The sequence below is a fragment of the Budorcas taxicolor genome, chromosome 3 (genome assembly GCF_023091745.1).
Source record: "Budorcas taxicolor isolate Tak-1 chromosome 3, Takin1.1, whole genome shotgun sequence".
In the NCBI taxonomy this organism is placed as follows: Eukaryota; Metazoa; Chordata; class Mammalia; order Artiodactyla; family Bovidae; genus Budorcas; species Budorcas taxicolor.
The window spans coordinates 70,388,281-70,405,521 of NC_068912.1; the positions used below are offsets into that span (position 1 = coordinate 70,388,281).

The 17,241-nt window shown below is 39.9% G+C and overlaps 1 protein-coding gene across 1 annotated transcript in view; it reads right to left on the bottom strand.

Moving 5' to 3' along the window:
- Positions 1-17,241, bottom strand: part of TNNI3K (TNNI3 interacting kinase) — a 335,099-nt gene that overhangs the window by 60,839 nt on the left and 257,019 nt on the right. Inside the window, exons 22-23 of the mRNA XM_052637003.1 lie at positions 5,427-5,486; positions 783-952 (exon numbers count right to left, since the gene is read on the bottom strand). Coding sequence (XP_052492963.1) covers positions 783-952; positions 5,427-5,486 — 230 coding nt within the window. The remainder of the gene's footprint in view (positions 1-782; positions 953-5,426; positions 5,487-17,241) is intronic.

Sequence of the window (17,241 nt, forward strand, 5' to 3'; positions counted from 1 at the left end):
GGTACCCTTGTCTTAGATTTCTAGACTCCATAGTAAGAAAATAAATTTCTGCTGTTTAAACCGTCCAATCTACGGTATCTTGCTATAGCCTCCTAAATACACTTTACTTTGGGTATTCATATAAATACAGTCATACAATATAGGATCTTTGTCCCTTCCCTTTATTTAGCATGTTTTCAGAGTTCCTCCATGCCGCAGTATGCATCACTGCATCATTCTTGTCAAGACTGAGTAATGTTCTAGTGTATGGATACCACTTTTTTTAATCTATTCTTCTGTGGAAGGATATTTGTGTTATTATTTTTTTTTTTTCTTTCGGCTATTGTGAATAGTGCTGCTATAAACATTTGAGTACAGGTATTTGTTTTCAATTCTTTTGTGAATATATCTAAGGGTGGGATTGCTGGGTTGTATGGTAATTCTCAGAACACTGAAATTTTGGTGCTCAGATTTTCAGAGCTATTTCCTGATTCCCACACAGAAATTCTTCCTTGAATTCCATAAGAAACTCTCAGAATACTTTCAACAAATTCCTTGTGCTGCTGTAGCTAGACAATTCTTGCTTTGGCAATGAATTAAAGCTTAGAGAACCTAAACTAATAGACAACAACATTTCTACATTTTGGTCAAACTATTGGAAGAAAACAGGCTCAAAAATCCCCTTTGAAGTCTGCCTCAGGGGTGGTAAATCTCCTGCAGATATTAATCAAGTCAGGTGACTGTGTTGGGAAGACCCTGGAATCTGACTTGACTGTGTAACTGTTGCTTAGATTACCACGTACCTTTGCGACCAGGCAGCATAGGACCTTGCATTTAGAGCATATTCCAGTTCAAAACGACTTCGTAGAGCTGCCACATGGCTCCGGCCAGGCCCTCCGCGGTTCGCCAGACAATCAGAAGAAGAGGAAGGTGAGAGAGACCCGCTGCTGTTGCTTGAAGCAGGAGACATCAGCTGAATGAAGGAGGGGCCATTTCAATCATTTAATAAATCCAACAGGCTTAAAGGCATAGTATTATAAAATATAGATTTATTTTAGCATTCTATTCTAGGATTTTTCATATTTTAATTTCTATTCAGCTCAGCTTGCTTCAGGCCTTTCCTTTCAGCTTCTGATGGCAACACGTGACTAGCTTAATTTACTTTTTTTGGCCCAGTTATATGCTGAGAACTGACCCATAAAACTTATGCTTTTCTTTCTCAAAACACAGTAGGCTCAAGTCAGATTCATAAAACAGAAGATTATTATTTAATGGTTAAAAGATTCTCTACATTTTCACTATAGTGATAAGATTCATGGCAGAGTTCCTTAAAATTGGAACTTATGATTATTCCCTTTTTATATGAAATGATTCCCTTTACATGAACTGAATTTACATACTTTTCCAAGGATACATCCACTTCATAAAATGAAGGATGCTTTAATGTCCAGCAAGGATGAGGACTAAATAGAGCTACTGTAGAGAGTTTTTTAAAATAATTACACATAGCTAAGTGAACCAACCGTGAACTTTCAGATGTTCAAGGTGGTTTTAGAAAAGGCAGAGGAACCAGAGGTCACATTGCCAACATCCGGTAGATCACCAAAAAAACAAAAGAGTTTCAGAAAAACATCTTTTTCTGTTTTGTTGACTATGCCAAAGCCTTTGACTGTGTGGATCACAACAAACTGTGGAAAATTCTGAAAGAGATGGGAATACCAGACCACCTGACCTGCCTCTTGAGAAACCTATATGCAGGTCAGGAAGCAACAGTTAGAACTGGACATGGAACAACAGACTGGTTCCAAATAGGAAAAGGAGTACATCAAGGCTGTATATTGTCACCTTGCTTATTTAACTTCTATGCAGAGCAGTACATCATGAGAAACGCTGGGCTGGAAGAAGCACAAGCTGGAATCAAGATTGCTGAGAGAAATATCGATCACCTCAGATATGCAGATGACACCACCCTTATGGCAGAAAGTGAAGAGGAACTAAAAAGCCTCTTGATAAAAGTGAAAGAGGAGAGTGAAAAAGTTGGCTTGAAGCTCAACATTCAGAAAACGAAGATTATGGCATCTGGTCCCATCACATCATGGGAAATAGATGGGGAAACAGTGGAAACAGTGTCAGACTTTATTTTTGGGGGGGCTCCAAAATCACTGCAGATGGTGATTGCAGCCATGAAATTAAAAGATGCTTATTCCTTGGAAGGAAAGTTATGACCGACCCAGATAGCACATTAAAAAGCAGAGGTATTACTTTGCAAACAAAGGTCCATCTAGTCAAGGCTATGGTTTTTCCAGTAGTCATGTATCGAGGTGAGAGTTGTACTGTGAAAAAAGCTGAGTGCTGAAGAATTGATGCTTTTGAACTGTGGTGTTGGAGAAGACTCTTGAGAATCCCTTGGACTGCAAGGAGATCCAACCAGTCCATCCTAAAGGAGATTAGCCCTGGGTGTTCATTGGAAGGACTGATGCTGAGGCTGAAACTCCAGTACTTTGGCCACCTCATGCGAAGAGTTGACTCATTGGAAAAGACCCTGATCCTGGGAGGGATTGGGGGCAGGAGGAGAAGGGGATGACAGAGGATGAGATGGCTGGAAGGCATCACCGACTCAATGCACATGAGTTTGGGTGAACTCCGGGAGTTGGTGATGAACAGGGAGGCCTGGCGTGCTGTGATTCATGGAGTCGCAAAGAGTCGGACACAACTGAGTGACTGAACTGAACTGAACTGAAGTACAGAAGAGTATGAGGAAAGAAAATGAGACAGAGAAAACAAAAAATAAGATAACAGTTTTCTTGAATTTTTTTATAAGCTTGCTGTTTATGCACTCTGTGGTTGTGATTTAGTCGCGAAGTCATGTCCAATTCTTGCGACCCCCTGGACTGTAGCCCACCAGGCTCCTCGATCCATGAGATTTTCCAGGCAAGAATACTGGAGTGGGTTGCCATTTCCTTCTCTAGGGCATCTTCCTGATCTAGGGATTGAACCCAGGTCTCCTGCACTGCTGCAGATCCTTTACCAACAGCACTATCAGAGAAGAACATTAATTCTTTGATATAATAATTTCATGAGACAGTAGATTTTTATTTAAAAAATAATATATGTAAATTTTAGGTTCTTCAAGTAGACAAGACATTTCTCAGTAAAGAATCATGCAATGTTGAAATGAACCTTCAGACTTTCCAATGATTCAATCTCATCCTTTTCATCCTTACCGCAGTCTGATGGGGAACCTACTACATCCAGATCCATTCATTTATCTTAGGATGGCTCTGACCATTTGAAAGTTTCTTCCTCATAATTAACCACATCATTACTTCATTTCCATCTGTTGGCCCACAGAGAACTAGGCCAATCCCTTTCCTATACGATAGTTCTTCAGATGTTTATAAACAGCTGTTGACTCATCCTAATTTTGCCTTCTCCAGGATAAGCATCCTTGATTCCTCTAATTGGTTGTCGATCCATTCACCATTCTGATTTCTATTCCTTAAAATTTGTGTTCTAGTTTTAATAATCCCTTTATAAGAATATGTGCTCAGTGACTCAGCTATGTCCAACTCTTTGGACACCATGGATTGTAGCATGCCAGGCTCCTCCGTCCATGGCATTATCCCAGCAAGAATACTGGAGTGGGTTGCCATTTCCCTCTCCACTATAAAGATATATGTTGGGTACTATTTTGTTTGGCCATCTCAGAAGAGAGAGGAATGATCACATTCTTTATTCTGATGTAAGGCAGATATTTCATATTCTAACTCCCCCAAGGTTTATCCACCAATCTTCACGGTGCTCCAAAACCATTATCTCCATTGTTTGATTCTTCTACTGTTGTTTCCTTGACTCCAGTGCATGATGATATATTTATTCCTGTTAAACTTATCCTTGTTAGATATGTCCTACTACTTTCTCTTCCAAAACACTCTATAATCCTGCTTTCAAATATTTGTTCTGTCTCAACTTTATTACACCTGCAACTGTGATGAGCAGAGAGACTTCATGACCAAGATCTAAACCACTGACCAAAAAGTCGAAGAGTAGAGAGAATGGAGCCTTATGCAACTCCACAAGTTATATCCCTTAAAGATGATCCTAGTCCATTATTTAGTGCAACCCACTCCAGCAACTTCTCTTTGCAGGTAGCCTGTAGTTACTCATCTTCTCTACTAGGGGAGACTGTGCTAAGAGGCTTGGTCAGTTTAGTACATCCTACCATTATCTCTGTTTCTGGAATTCACTCTCTAATCTAACTGGATATATCCCATGCTTGGCACAACCTTGCTCTGTCAAACACAAAGGTTCAAAGTGAGAGGATACTTGAAACTGAAACCTTAAAAGTGCTTCTCAACATCCCAGGCCTCTGGTAGATGCTCTTGTTTGTAGGGGCTACTGTAGCCCTACCAAATATGCCTTTACTTCTCTCTACTTTGTATGTTTCAGGATTGATGAGAAGGGAAAGGAAGCTTTATGTCTAAGACCAAAGTTTCATTCCATAGGAAAAACTTCCTCTCTGTAAATCCCAGTAAAGAGTCATGAGATAGAGCCACTCCCTGCAGGCTGTAATTGCAGACCTGGGACACTTCTACAAAAGATTGCATTCCAATCACTCTTGGCTAAAATTTTTTAAAAAGAAAACTTTTGTTGGATGGTTTCACTCCGGGATTTAGTTGTGCAATCTCAGGTTGATGCTGTCTTTTTCCATTTTTGCCCCTACCCTTCATATACTCATTTATACAGGAGCCTGTATGTGTAACGTCCATCTTCCTCTCCTGTAGCACTTACCTGCATTGGGGAATACATTATTATTTTTGAATTAGTGCTCATGTTCTGGTTCCCTTGCCTATTTTCAAATGCTATCTCCTGAACAGGTGTATAGAAGATTAAGGCAATTACAGAGAAAATTAAAGCAAACAGCTCCTTAATATTAAGGAAAGAAAATTCCATTAGCCTCATTACCAACACATATCACTTTATGCAACATATGTGTGGTACACAAGCAATGCCTCCCGATTAACTTAAGTGCTAATTTTAGTAACAATTGTTTTCTACTCTTACTGAACATAAATGGACAATGGCTTAATGTTTTAACTTACATTTCATTGTATGTAAGAATTTTTGTATAGAAAAAATTGATTTAAATCATCTTCTAACATCTTTGTTATATTTTAAAATTTTTACTTATCAATTTTTTAAATTATGCATACCCATGTGCATTTGCTTGCCTGATCATTTCTTGGAAGAGCCCAAATTCAGTCTGAATTTGCCTTTGTCCCTATAGATGCAGTTATTAGAATTTAAGTGACAGGGTAAAAATATGAATGGAGTTATGGACACTCAATCTTATATTATTTCCAGAAGTACCAGCAACATCCATTCCCCAAGAATTCTGTGTATCCAAGCCTTTTTAATGGACATATTTCAGAAGGTAAATTTCTTACCTCGATGTTGCAGAGACACTCTTCTAACTTGGTAACAACTTCAGAAAATTCAGGTCTTCCCTGTAAATAAAGAAAAGACTTTTATTCCCCCAAAGAATAAAAGGGAGGCAGCTCTCTTTGGCTTTTAAAATTTAGTATTTGCATATATAAAGAATGAGATTAACCATCAAGTATATTTTTATTTAAAATACACTTGTATTGAAGTGTTAATTGAATGTTCATTTGCTGTTCTGGGAGGAATGTTGAGTCTCCCTCTGATAAGAGTTTTAAGTCAGCATTTGCAACTACATTCAGATAATGAAATAGTGGAAAAGCTTTAATTAGCTTTGCATGCTTTTAAATGGCAGGTTTTCCTCTTCAAAATGAAAGAATAAACGTGAATGCTAAAAACTATTAACTATCTCTGTGCCTTATAATACACTGTACAATGTGTCTGTAAGGAAAGGAGTGCTACAGCTAATTTTATAATTAGGTTAACTTTTGAAAATAGCACCTCAGATTCAAAACTATGATCAATAGCAACCCCACGACTATGCCCTACTTTAGAGGTTAAGATAAGCTTTTTATCTTCAAAAACTGTCATTAAAGGTATTGTCTACTATGAATCTTCCTGTCAGATGAGTTTGGTTAAATAAACAGTTCTTGTATTCTGATTATATTGTAAGCTTTGTTCTAGTTGCTAGGGATATATAAGCGAGTATAGATCTGGGGAAAAAATTCTTGGGATTTTAGAAAACGTCGGTCTCTTTTGAAGAAATTATATGCCTCCTTTTGTCAGGTCCTAAGGACTACATAACCTATCATTTCTCCCTTTATGAAACTTTCACTGCCAGGAGGTGGATAGCCCAATTTAACATTCAGGTGCTGTAACCAACTAATTTAGATTCTTAGTAGAACAATTTCTCCCTTAATATCTAGCCCTCCCCTGAGGACGCTGCGTCCCCCGGAGCTCTCCAGGAGGAAGCTGTTTTCTCTTGCATGCTCCTGTACCTCCAGGAGTGTGCCGTGATAGTGGGGTAAGCAGGGGTCTGTGTCTTTCCTACGGACTTTGCAAATTCCGAATGGTTTCTCCTTGAAAAGCCACCAGTTTGTCAAGCTTTTCCACAGAGCTGCTCTCCTTTGGTCAAAGACTTTGCATCTGGCTCACTGCCCTGTTCTCTAGCATGACTCTCAGTGTTTTTATTATCCAAGCAGGTAATCACAAAGGTGACCCCTGACTTCCGGGTTCCTTTGTCTCCTCTTCTTTGCTGATCTTATCCTCTACCTTCCTTTAGTTAATCAGCTCGCTGGTCATTCATACCCTAGACTCTATTACTAGCAATGCTTGCAACTTCTCTGAGCTATTCCACCTCACACTTTCCATCAGATCACTCCCAGGGCTCTGTCTCCTTCCTAGCTAGCTCACTTCTTTCAGAACCCTGACTCCAACAAATTTGACCACATAAACCATCTCACCACTTAAGAAAACCCTGCTTTTTATTGTGATGATTTTCGAATGTACCCTAAAGCAGAAGAAAACAGGGCAATAAACCAACACCCATGTATATGTGTGTGTATATATATAGTGTGTGTGTGTGTATTACTCAGCTTTAAAAGCCTTATTCTTGTCAATATTGCTCTATCTTCTATCTATCATCTAATCTGTCTCCCCTACTTTCTGTTCCTGTTACCATCTTTTCACTGTCACAGGGTCACCGCATTTCCTCCCTGATTTAGCTTGGATTTCATTGGCAATCATAACCACTCCCTTCCACACAGCCTCAGCTCCCTTGCCCTATTGTGTAATTGTACACAATTGGAAAAATCCTAGTCTTGATTAAATCATCCTGACAGGTCTTATTTCAAAATTATGACACTCTAATCTGAAGTGGACCTTAGTACTGCTCAGAGAGCCTATTTCATATTCCTAGCTCATTCTTTTTTACACTCTAGGTGGCTATTTTGCACCTTCTCCTCTTCCCTCAAACCTATAGCTTCTACTACTATTTCTAAACTATGTCTAAACTCACATAATCTGCCTTCACTTCCTTTTCTATAGATGATCTTTGCCCGATTCTATCTGAGGGCAGTTCCTTCACCCTTATGGCAGAAAGTGAAGAGGAACTAAAAAGCCTCTTGATGAAAGTGAAAGAGGAGAGTGAAAAAGTTGGCTTAAAGCTCAACATTCAGAAAACGAAGATCATGGCATCCGGCCCCATCACTTCATGGGAAATAGATGGGGAAACACTGGAAACAGTGTCAGACTTCATTTTTTGGGGCTCCAAAATCACTGCAGATGGTGATTGCAGCCATGAAATTAAAAGACACTTACTCCTTGGAAGAAAAGTTATGACCAACCTAGATAGCATATTCAAAAGCAGAGATATTACTTTGCCGACTAAGGTCCCTCCAGTCAAGGCTATGGTTTTTCCAGTGGTTATGTATGGATGTGAGAGTTGGACTGTGAAGAAGGCTGAGTGCCGAAGAATTGATGCTTTTGAACTGTGGTTTTGGAGAAGACTCTTGAGAGTCCCTTGGACTGCAAGGAGATCCAACCAGTCCATTCTGAAGGAGATCAACCCTGGGATTTCTTTGGAAGGAATGATGCTAAAGCTGAAACTCCAGTACTTTGGCCACCTGATGTGAAGAGTTGACTCACTGGAAAAGACTCTGATGCTTGGAGGGATTGGGGGCAGGAGGAGAAGGGGACGACCAAGGATGAGATGGCTGGATGGCATCATGGACTCGATGGACATGAGTCTGTGTGAACTTCGGGAGATGGTGATGGACAGGGAGGCCTGGCGTGCTGCGATTCATGGGGTTGCAAAGAGTCGGACACGACTGAGTGACTGAACTGAACTGTGCTAGATCTTATCCCTGCTAATCTACTCAAGGACATTGCTCTAAGGATAATTCTTCCTTCTGTTTTTTGCTTCACTTCACAGGTGGCTCAGTGGTAAAAAGAATCTGCCTGCCAATGCAGGAGACACAGGAGATGAAAGTGATCCCTGGGTTGGGAAGATCCCCTGGAGTAGGAAATGGCAACCCCCTCCAGTATTCTTGCCTGAAAAATCCGATTGTCAGAGGAGCCTGGCAGGTTACAGTTCATGGGTTGCACAGAGCTGGAAACAACTGAGCACACATAAAGTTGTCTAACAAATCATCAAAAATGCCATGGTTTAAAATAATGCCAATTTATTAGCTCACAGTTTCTGTGGGTCAGAGTTTAGTACAGGTTAACTGGGTCCTTTGCTCGGGGCCTCAACAGATTAAAGTTATGGCATCAGTGCACTCCGTGAATATAATCTGAATCTCTTCCCAGCTTGCTGGTACAGGAAGAACTCATTTCCTGTGGTTGTATGACTCAGGTCCTTATTTTCTTGCCAACTGTTGTTCAGCAGTGACTGTCAGCTTCCAGAGGATGCCCACAGCTCCCTGCCACACAGCCCCTATAAGCAGTTCACAACATATTCATTTGCTTTCTTCCTGACAAGCAAGGGCATGACTCTAAACCTCGCCCTCTATAACCAACTGAAGAAAAATTCTTTGCTTTTAAAGGTGAGTTTGAGTTTGAGTTTGAGTGAACTCCGGGAGATGGTGATGGACAGGGAGGCCTGGTGTGCTGCGGTTCATGGGGTTGCAAAGAGTTGGACACGACTGAGTGACTGAACTGAACTGAACTGACTGAAAGGGGTCATTTGAGTAGGGCACACCCACACAGGATAATCTTTGTTTTGCCATATTAGAAAACATAATTATGTGCTTAATTGCTCATCATATGCATAGATTCTGCTCACACTCAAATGAAAGGAGTTATTCCTGGCATGTATACCAGGGGGCAGGGAGAAGGCAATGGCACCCCACTCCAGTACTCTTGCCTGGAAAATCCCATGGACGGAGGAGCCTGGTAGGCTGCAGTCCATTGGATCACTAAGAGTCGGACACGACTGAGCGAGTTCACTTTCACTTTTCACTTTCCTGCATTGGAGAAGGAAATGGCAACCCACTCCCGTGTTCTTGCCTGGAGAATGCCCGGGATGGTGGAGCCTGGTGGGCTGCCGTCTATGGGGCTGCACAGAGTTGGACACGACTGAAGTGACTTAGCAGTAGCAGTAGCATACCAGGGGGCAGGAATCTTGAAGGGGCAACCAAAAATCCTCTTTATTAAACATTAGCACTAAAAATGAGGAGGAATCCTGGAAGAAAATGGTCTGGGAGAGGGAGCCCCATTATTCGGATTTGCAAGTCTCTTCAGTCGTGTCCAACTTTTTGTGACCCCATGGGCTGTAGCATGCCAGGCTCCATTTGTTCATGGAATTCTCCAGGCAAGAATACTGGAGTGTATTGCTATGACTGCCTCCAGGGGATCTTTCCTACCCAGGGATTGAAACCCTGCCTCTTATGTCTCTTGCACTGGCAGGTGGGTTCTATACCACTATGGCTACCTGGGAAGCCCATTTGTATATAGACTCTGCATAATTCTCTGGCTGACCTCTGAAACACATATGCACAGGGCAGACTCTAAGCAGTCCAGGGAGGCTAAAAGAAGGGAACTTAGATCTTCTGCTCAGTGTAGAACATTGTTCTTACTGTTTTTTCAGTCTAGAATTATCTAACTCTTATTCTCTGCCTGTGGAAACCCTTTGCCCTCTCTAAGTCCAACTTACAAGATACATCTTTTTTGAAAGTATCCAAGGATTTCACAAAATAATTTTTCACTTTCACTTCAGTTCAGTCAATTCAGTTGCTCAGTTGTGTCTGACTGTTTGTGACCCCATGGACTGCAGCACTCCAGGTTTCCCTGTCCATAACCAACACCTGGAGCTTACTCATTCACGTCCTTAGAGTCAGTGATACCATCCAACCATCTCATCCTCTGTTGTCCCATTCTCCTCCTGCCTTCAATCTTTCCCAGCATCATGGTCTTTTCCAACAAGTCAGTTCTTCGCATCAGGTAGCCAAAGTATTGGAGATTTAGCTTCAGCATGAGTCCTTCCAATGAATATTCAAGACTGATTTCCTTTAGGATGGACTGGTTGGATCTCCTTGCAGTCCAAGGGACTCTCAAGAGTCTTCTCCAACACCACAGTTCAAAAGCTTCAATTCTTCAGGGCTCAGCTTTCTTTATAGTCCAACTCTCACATCCATACATGACTACTGGAAAAACCATAGCTTTGACTAGATGGACCTTTGTTGGCAAAGTAATATCTCTGCTTTTTAACTTGCTGTCTAGGTTAGTCATAGCTTTTCTTCCAAGGAACAAGCATCTTTTAATTTCATGGCTGCAGTCACCATTTGCAGTGATTTTTGAGCCCCCCAAGATAAAGTCTTTCACTGTTCCCACTGTTTCCCCATCTATTTGCCATGAAGTGATGGGATGCCATGATCTTAGTTTTCTGAATGTTGAGCGTTAAGCCAATTTTTTCACTCTCCTCTTTCACTTTCATCAAAAGGCTCTTTAGTTCTTCTTCACTTTCTGCCATAAGGGTGGTGTCACCTGCATATCTGAGGTTATTGATATTTCTCCTGGCAATCTTGATTCCAGCTTGTGTTTCATCCAGCCAAGCATTTCTCATGATGTGCTCTGCATATAAGTTAAATGAGCAGGGTGACAATATACAGCCTTCATGAACTCCTTTCCCTATTTGGAACCAGTCTGTTGTTCCATGTCCAGTTCTGACTGCTGCTTCCTGACCTGCATACAGGTTTCTCAGAAGGCAGCTCAGGTGGTCTAATGTTCCCATCTGTTGAAGAATTTTCCACAGTTTGTTGTGACCCACACAGTCAAAGGCCTGAGGTAGTCAATAAAGCAGAAATAAATGTTTTTTTGGAACTGTCTTACTTTTTCGGTGATCCAGTGGATGTTGGCAATTTGATCTCTGGTTCCTCTGCCTGTTCTAAATCCAGCTTGAACATCTGGATGTTCACGGTTCATGTACTGTTGAAGCCTGGCTTGGAGAATTTTAAGCATTACTTTGCTAGCATGTGGTAGTTTGAGCATTCTTTGGCATTGCTTTTCTTTGGGATTTGAGTGAAAACTGACCTTTTCCAGTCCTGTGGCCAGTGCTGAGGTTTCCAAATTTGCTGGCATATTGAGTGTAGCACTTTCACAGCCTCATCTTTTAAGATTTGAAATAGCTCAACTGGAATTTCATCACCTGCACTTGCTGTTCCTATTGATGCTTCCTAAGGCCCACTTGACTTCACATTCCAGGATGTCTGGCTCTAAGAGTGAGTGATTACACCATTGTGGTTATCTGGGTCATGAAGATCTTTTTTGTATGGTTCTTCTGTGTATTCTTGCCACCTCTTCTTATTATTTTCTGCTTCTTTTAGGTCCTAACAGACAACATTCATGCCCTTGTTTGCATGAAATGTTCCCTTGGTATCTCTAATTTTCTTGAAGACATCTCTTGTCTTTCCCATTCTATTGTTTTCTTCTATTTCTTTGCAATGATCACTGAAGAAGGCATTCTTCTCTCTCCTTGCTGTTCTTTGGAACTCTGCATTCAAATGCGTATATTTTTCACTTAGATTTTTTTCACTTTCACTTAGATTTTTAAAAGTCTTTCTTGTGTTAAAACTGGATATCTACATGTCTATATCACTAGCTGAAACGTGATCTGAGGGTAAGCAAAGGTCTCTTTTGGAGAAGGCAATGGCACCCCACTTCAGTACTCTTGCCTGGAAAATCCCATGGATGGAGGAGCCTGGTAGGCTGCAGTCCATGGGGTCGCTAAGAGTCGGGCACAATTTCACTTTCACTTTCACTTTTCACTTTCATGCATTGGAGAAGGAAATGGCAACCCACTCCAGTGTTCTTGCCTGGAGAATCCCAGGGATGGGGGAGCCTGGTGGGCTGCCATCTACGGGGTTGCACAGGGTTGGACACGACTGAAGTTACTTAGCAGTAACAGCAAAAGTCTGTTTACTCCTGTTTACTCCATTGCACAGAACAGCTTAGTTGACTTTAAATTTGTTACATTAAATTGCATCATGATAATAAAAAGAATTATACAGAATCTGACTACCTCTTATCCTTACCATCATCTTTTGCTATTATTATTAGAATTTCGTTCTAGCTGCTTTTGCTGCTTCTAATCTCTGCCTATTAAAAAAAAATGTGTTCTCAACATGGTAGCCAATCCAAAGCTACCATCATACTCAATAGTGAAATATTGAAAGATTTTCTTTTTAAGATTAGGAATATGACAATGATGCCCATTCTCGTCAATATAGTATCAGAAGTTCTAGTCATATCCATTAGTCAAGAAAAAGAAATAAAAGGCTTCTTACTTGGAAAGGAGAAAGTAAATATAACTCACTATATGTGGATGACTTGATGCAGAAAACCCTAAAGACTCCACCAAAAAACTATTAGAACTAATAAACAAATGCAATAAAGTTGCAGGATATAAAAATCAATATATAAAATCTTGTTTTGCCTTTTATGCTATTAACAAGCTATCAGAAAGAGAAATAAAGAAAATTATCTCCTTTATAATTACATCAAAAAGAATGAAATACCTAGGAGTATATTTAACCAAGGAGGTGAAAGACCTGTACACTGAAAACTATACAATACTGAAGAAAGAAATGGAAGACAGAAATAAATGGTAAGATGTTCTATGCTCATGGAGAGGAAGAATTAATAATGTTGAAATATCCATACTACTTAAGGCAATGTACAGATGCAATGCAATCTCCATTAAAATTACAATGGCATTTTCCACAGAAATAGAGCAAACAATCTTAAAATTGTTATGAAAACACAAAAGACTCCGAAAGCCAAAGCAATCTAAAGAACACAGCAGAAGGTATCATGCTCCCTCATATAAAACATTATTACAAAGCTGTATTAAACAACATGGTAGCCAAAATCATCATTTTAAAAATATACTAGAAATGGAGTAATGGCACTCAAAAAGCTTCCAGTTACTCTCATTTTATAGTGATTAAAAAATAATCCTTGCTTTCCTCTCTAAGCCATGTACAACCTGCCCCTGCTACTTCCTGGACTCCTCTTCCTCTTGTACATCAGATCACGTTGACCTCCTGAGAAAAGAGCATACCATGCCTTCAGGGATTTTGCCTTTTTCATTCTTTCCACCTGGACAGACCAGAGCTATCACCTTTTCCAGGTCTTTGTTCAAATGTTATTTTTTTTCTTGTCTACCATTATTGTCCTTTATTCCATAGAACTTACCATTAGATGACTTAATACATATTAATACATATTGCATACTTTTTGTCTGTTGTTTACATCCCTTCCTAGCAATACTGGAGTGGGTTGCCATTTCCTTCTCCAGGGCATCTTCGTGACCCAGGGATTGAACCTGCATCTCTTGTATCTCCTACATTGGTAGACAGGTTCTTTACCACTAGAGCTACCTGGGACTCTCCAATGAGGCTAGGGATTTATCATTTATTATTCTCTCCCTACTGCCTTGAGGAGTGGCTGGTGAACAGAAGGTATTCAATAAATACTTGAAAGTATGATAGAATTACTAATTTTAAATTTTATTTTCAAACTATCTTTTTGTATGGGAGAGGATTTTTATTATAATTTCCTTTACTTTTTATATTTTAACCAGTCAGGAAATGCATCATAAATGAATGGCCTTTTCTTGAACATTAAACCCAAATGATGTGCTCTTTCATTGGAGACTAAAAAAGTATCAAAATAATGGTAAAATATGGTATCACTTCATGGCAAATAGATGGGGAAACAATGGAAACAATGACAGTCTTTATTTTCTCGGGCTTCAAAAATCACTCCAGATGTTGACTGTAGCCATGAAATTAAAAGATTCTTGCTTCTTGGAAGAAAAACTATGACAAACCTACACAGCATATTGAAAAGCAGAGACATTACTTTGCTGACAAAGGTCTGTATAGTCAAAGCTATGATTTTTCCAGAAGTCTTGTATGGATGTGAGAGTTGGACCACAAAGAAGGCTGAATACTGAAGAACTGATGCTTTCAAACTGTGGTGTTAGAGAAGATTCTTGAGAGTCGTTTGGATGGCAAGGAGATCAAAGCAGTGAATCTTAAAGGAAAAATCAACCCTGAATATTTGTTTGAAGGACGGATGCTGAAGCTCCAATACTTTGGCCACTTGATGTAAAGAGCTGACTCATTGGAAAAGACCCTGGGAAAGATGCTGGGAAAGATTAAACGTAGGAGAAGGGGACAACAGATGACAAGATGGTTGGATGGCATCACCAACTCAATGGACATTAGTTTGAGCAAGCTCTGGGAGATGGTGAAGGACAGGGAAGCCTGCATGCTGCAGTCCACGGGATCGCAAGGAGTCTGACACAACTGAGCAACTGAACAACAACAAATGATACTAGACACTTAACGTTTTATCAAACTCATAAAACTCTGTAATGTTTGCATTTATTATTTCTATTTTAAACATGTAAAGGAAAAAAATTAGAAAAATAATTTATCTAAGATAGTATAGTCAATAAATAGGAGAGCTGAATTCAAAGGTAAGTGGAGCTTGTGATCTAAATGCTCCTTCATTCTCCCTCTCTATGTGTGGCATCTATAGCTATAAAGAAGAATTTAGTTGAAATTATGTAAGATTCAATGCCTGAGATTAGCTTTTCCATACTAGAAAGAACACTGGATTTAGAATGAAAAGACTTGATATTAAATATGTAATGGCTCTGTGACCTTGGATGGTTTATTAACCATTCTGAGATTCAGTTTTCTCAGCCTCAAGTTGAGTTGCCAAATAAAAAGAATTAAATCAGGTAATATATTTACAAAATCTCAACAAACTATCAAGTAACTTAATTTTTTAATAATCTGTATTAATGGGTGTGCCTTAGATATGAGTTCTCTGAATTTATGGTCAAATGCTTTAACAGTTCTGTTTATTTGTTTATTGTGGGAATTAGCAAACACCCTCTTCCAACAACACAAAAGAAGACTCTATATATAGATATCACAAGTTGGCCAACACCAAAATCAGACTGATTATATTCTTTGCAGCCAAAGATGGACACTATACAGTCAGCAAAAACAAGACTGGGAGCTGAGGGTGGCTCAGAACATGAAATCCTTATTGCCAAATTCAGACTTAAATTGAAGAAAGTAGGGAAAACCACTAGACCATTCAGGTAAAACCTAAATCAAATCCATTATGATTAAACAGTGGAAATGAGAAATAGATTTAAGGGACTAGATCCGATAGATAGAGTGCCTGATGAACTATGGATGGAGGTTCATGACAATGTGCAGGACACAGGGATCAAGAAAAAGAAATGCAAAAAAGCAAAATGGCTGTCTGAGAAGGCCTTACAAATAGCAGAGAAAAGAAAAGTGAAAAGCAAAGGAGAAAAGGAAAACTATACCCATTTGAATGCAGAGTTCCAAAGAATAGCAAAAAGAGATAAGAAAGCCTTCCTCAGCGATCAGTGCAAAGAAATAGAGGAAAAGAACAGAATGGGAAAAACTAGAGATCTCTACAAGAAAATGAGAAATACCAAAGGAACATTTCATGCAAAGATGGACTCAATAAAGGACAAAAATGGTAGGGACCCAACAGAAGCATATAATATTAAGAAGAGGTGGCAAGAATACACAGAAGAGCTGTACAAAAGAGATCTTCATGACCCAGATAATCACGATGGTGTGATCACTCACCTAGAGCCAGACATCCTGGAATGTGAAGTCAAGTGGGCCTTAGGAAGCATCACTACGAACAAAGCTAGTGGAGGTGATGGAATTCCAGTTGAGCTATTTCAAACCCTAAAAGAAGATGCTGTGAAAGTGCTACACTCAATATGCCAGCAAATTTGGAAAACTCAGCAGTGGCAACAGGACTGTAAAGTTCAGTTTTGATTCCAGTCCCAAAGAAAGGCAATGCCAAAGAATGTTCAAACTACCACACAATTGCACTCATCTCACACACTAGTAAAGTAATGCTCAACATTTTCCAAGCCAAGCTTCAACAATATGTGAACCATGAACTTCCTGATGTTCAAGCTCATTTTAGAAAAGGCAGAGGAACCAGGGATCAAATTGCCAACATCCACTGGATCATGGAAAAAGCAAGAGAATTCCAGAAAAACATCTATTTCTGCTTTATGAAGTATGCCAAAGCCTTTGACTGTGTGGATTACAACAAACTGTGGAAAATTCTTTAAATGATGGGAATACCAGACTACCTTACTTGCCTCCTGAGAGATCTGTATGCAGCTCAGGAAGCAACAGTTAGAGCTGGACATGGAAAAACAGACTGTTTCCAAATAGGAAAAGGACTATGTCAAAGCTGTATATTGTCACCCTGCTTACATGCTGAGTACATGCAGAGTACATTATGAGAAATTCTGGGCTGGATGAAGTACAAGCTGGAATCAAGATTTCCAGGAGAAATATCACTAACCTCAGATATGCAGATGACACCAAGCCTATGGCAGAAGATGAAGAACAACTAAAGAGACTGGAAGAAACACAAGCTGGAATCCAGATTGCCAGATGACACCACCCTTATGGCAGAAAGTGAAGAGGAACTAAAAAGCTTCTCGATGAAAGTGAAAGAGGAGGGTGAAAAAGTTGGCTTAAAGCTCAACATTCAGAAAATGAAGATCATGGCATCTGGTCCCATCACTTCATGGGAAATAAATGGGGAAACAGTGGAAACAGTGTCAGACTTTATTTTGGGGGGTTCCAAAATCACTGCAGATGGTGACTGCAGCCATGAAATTAAAAGACACTTACTCCTTGGAAGAAAAGTTATGACCAACCTAGATAGCGTATTCAAAAGCAGAGACATTACTTTGCCGACTAAGGTCCGTCCAGTCAAGGCTATGGTTTTTCC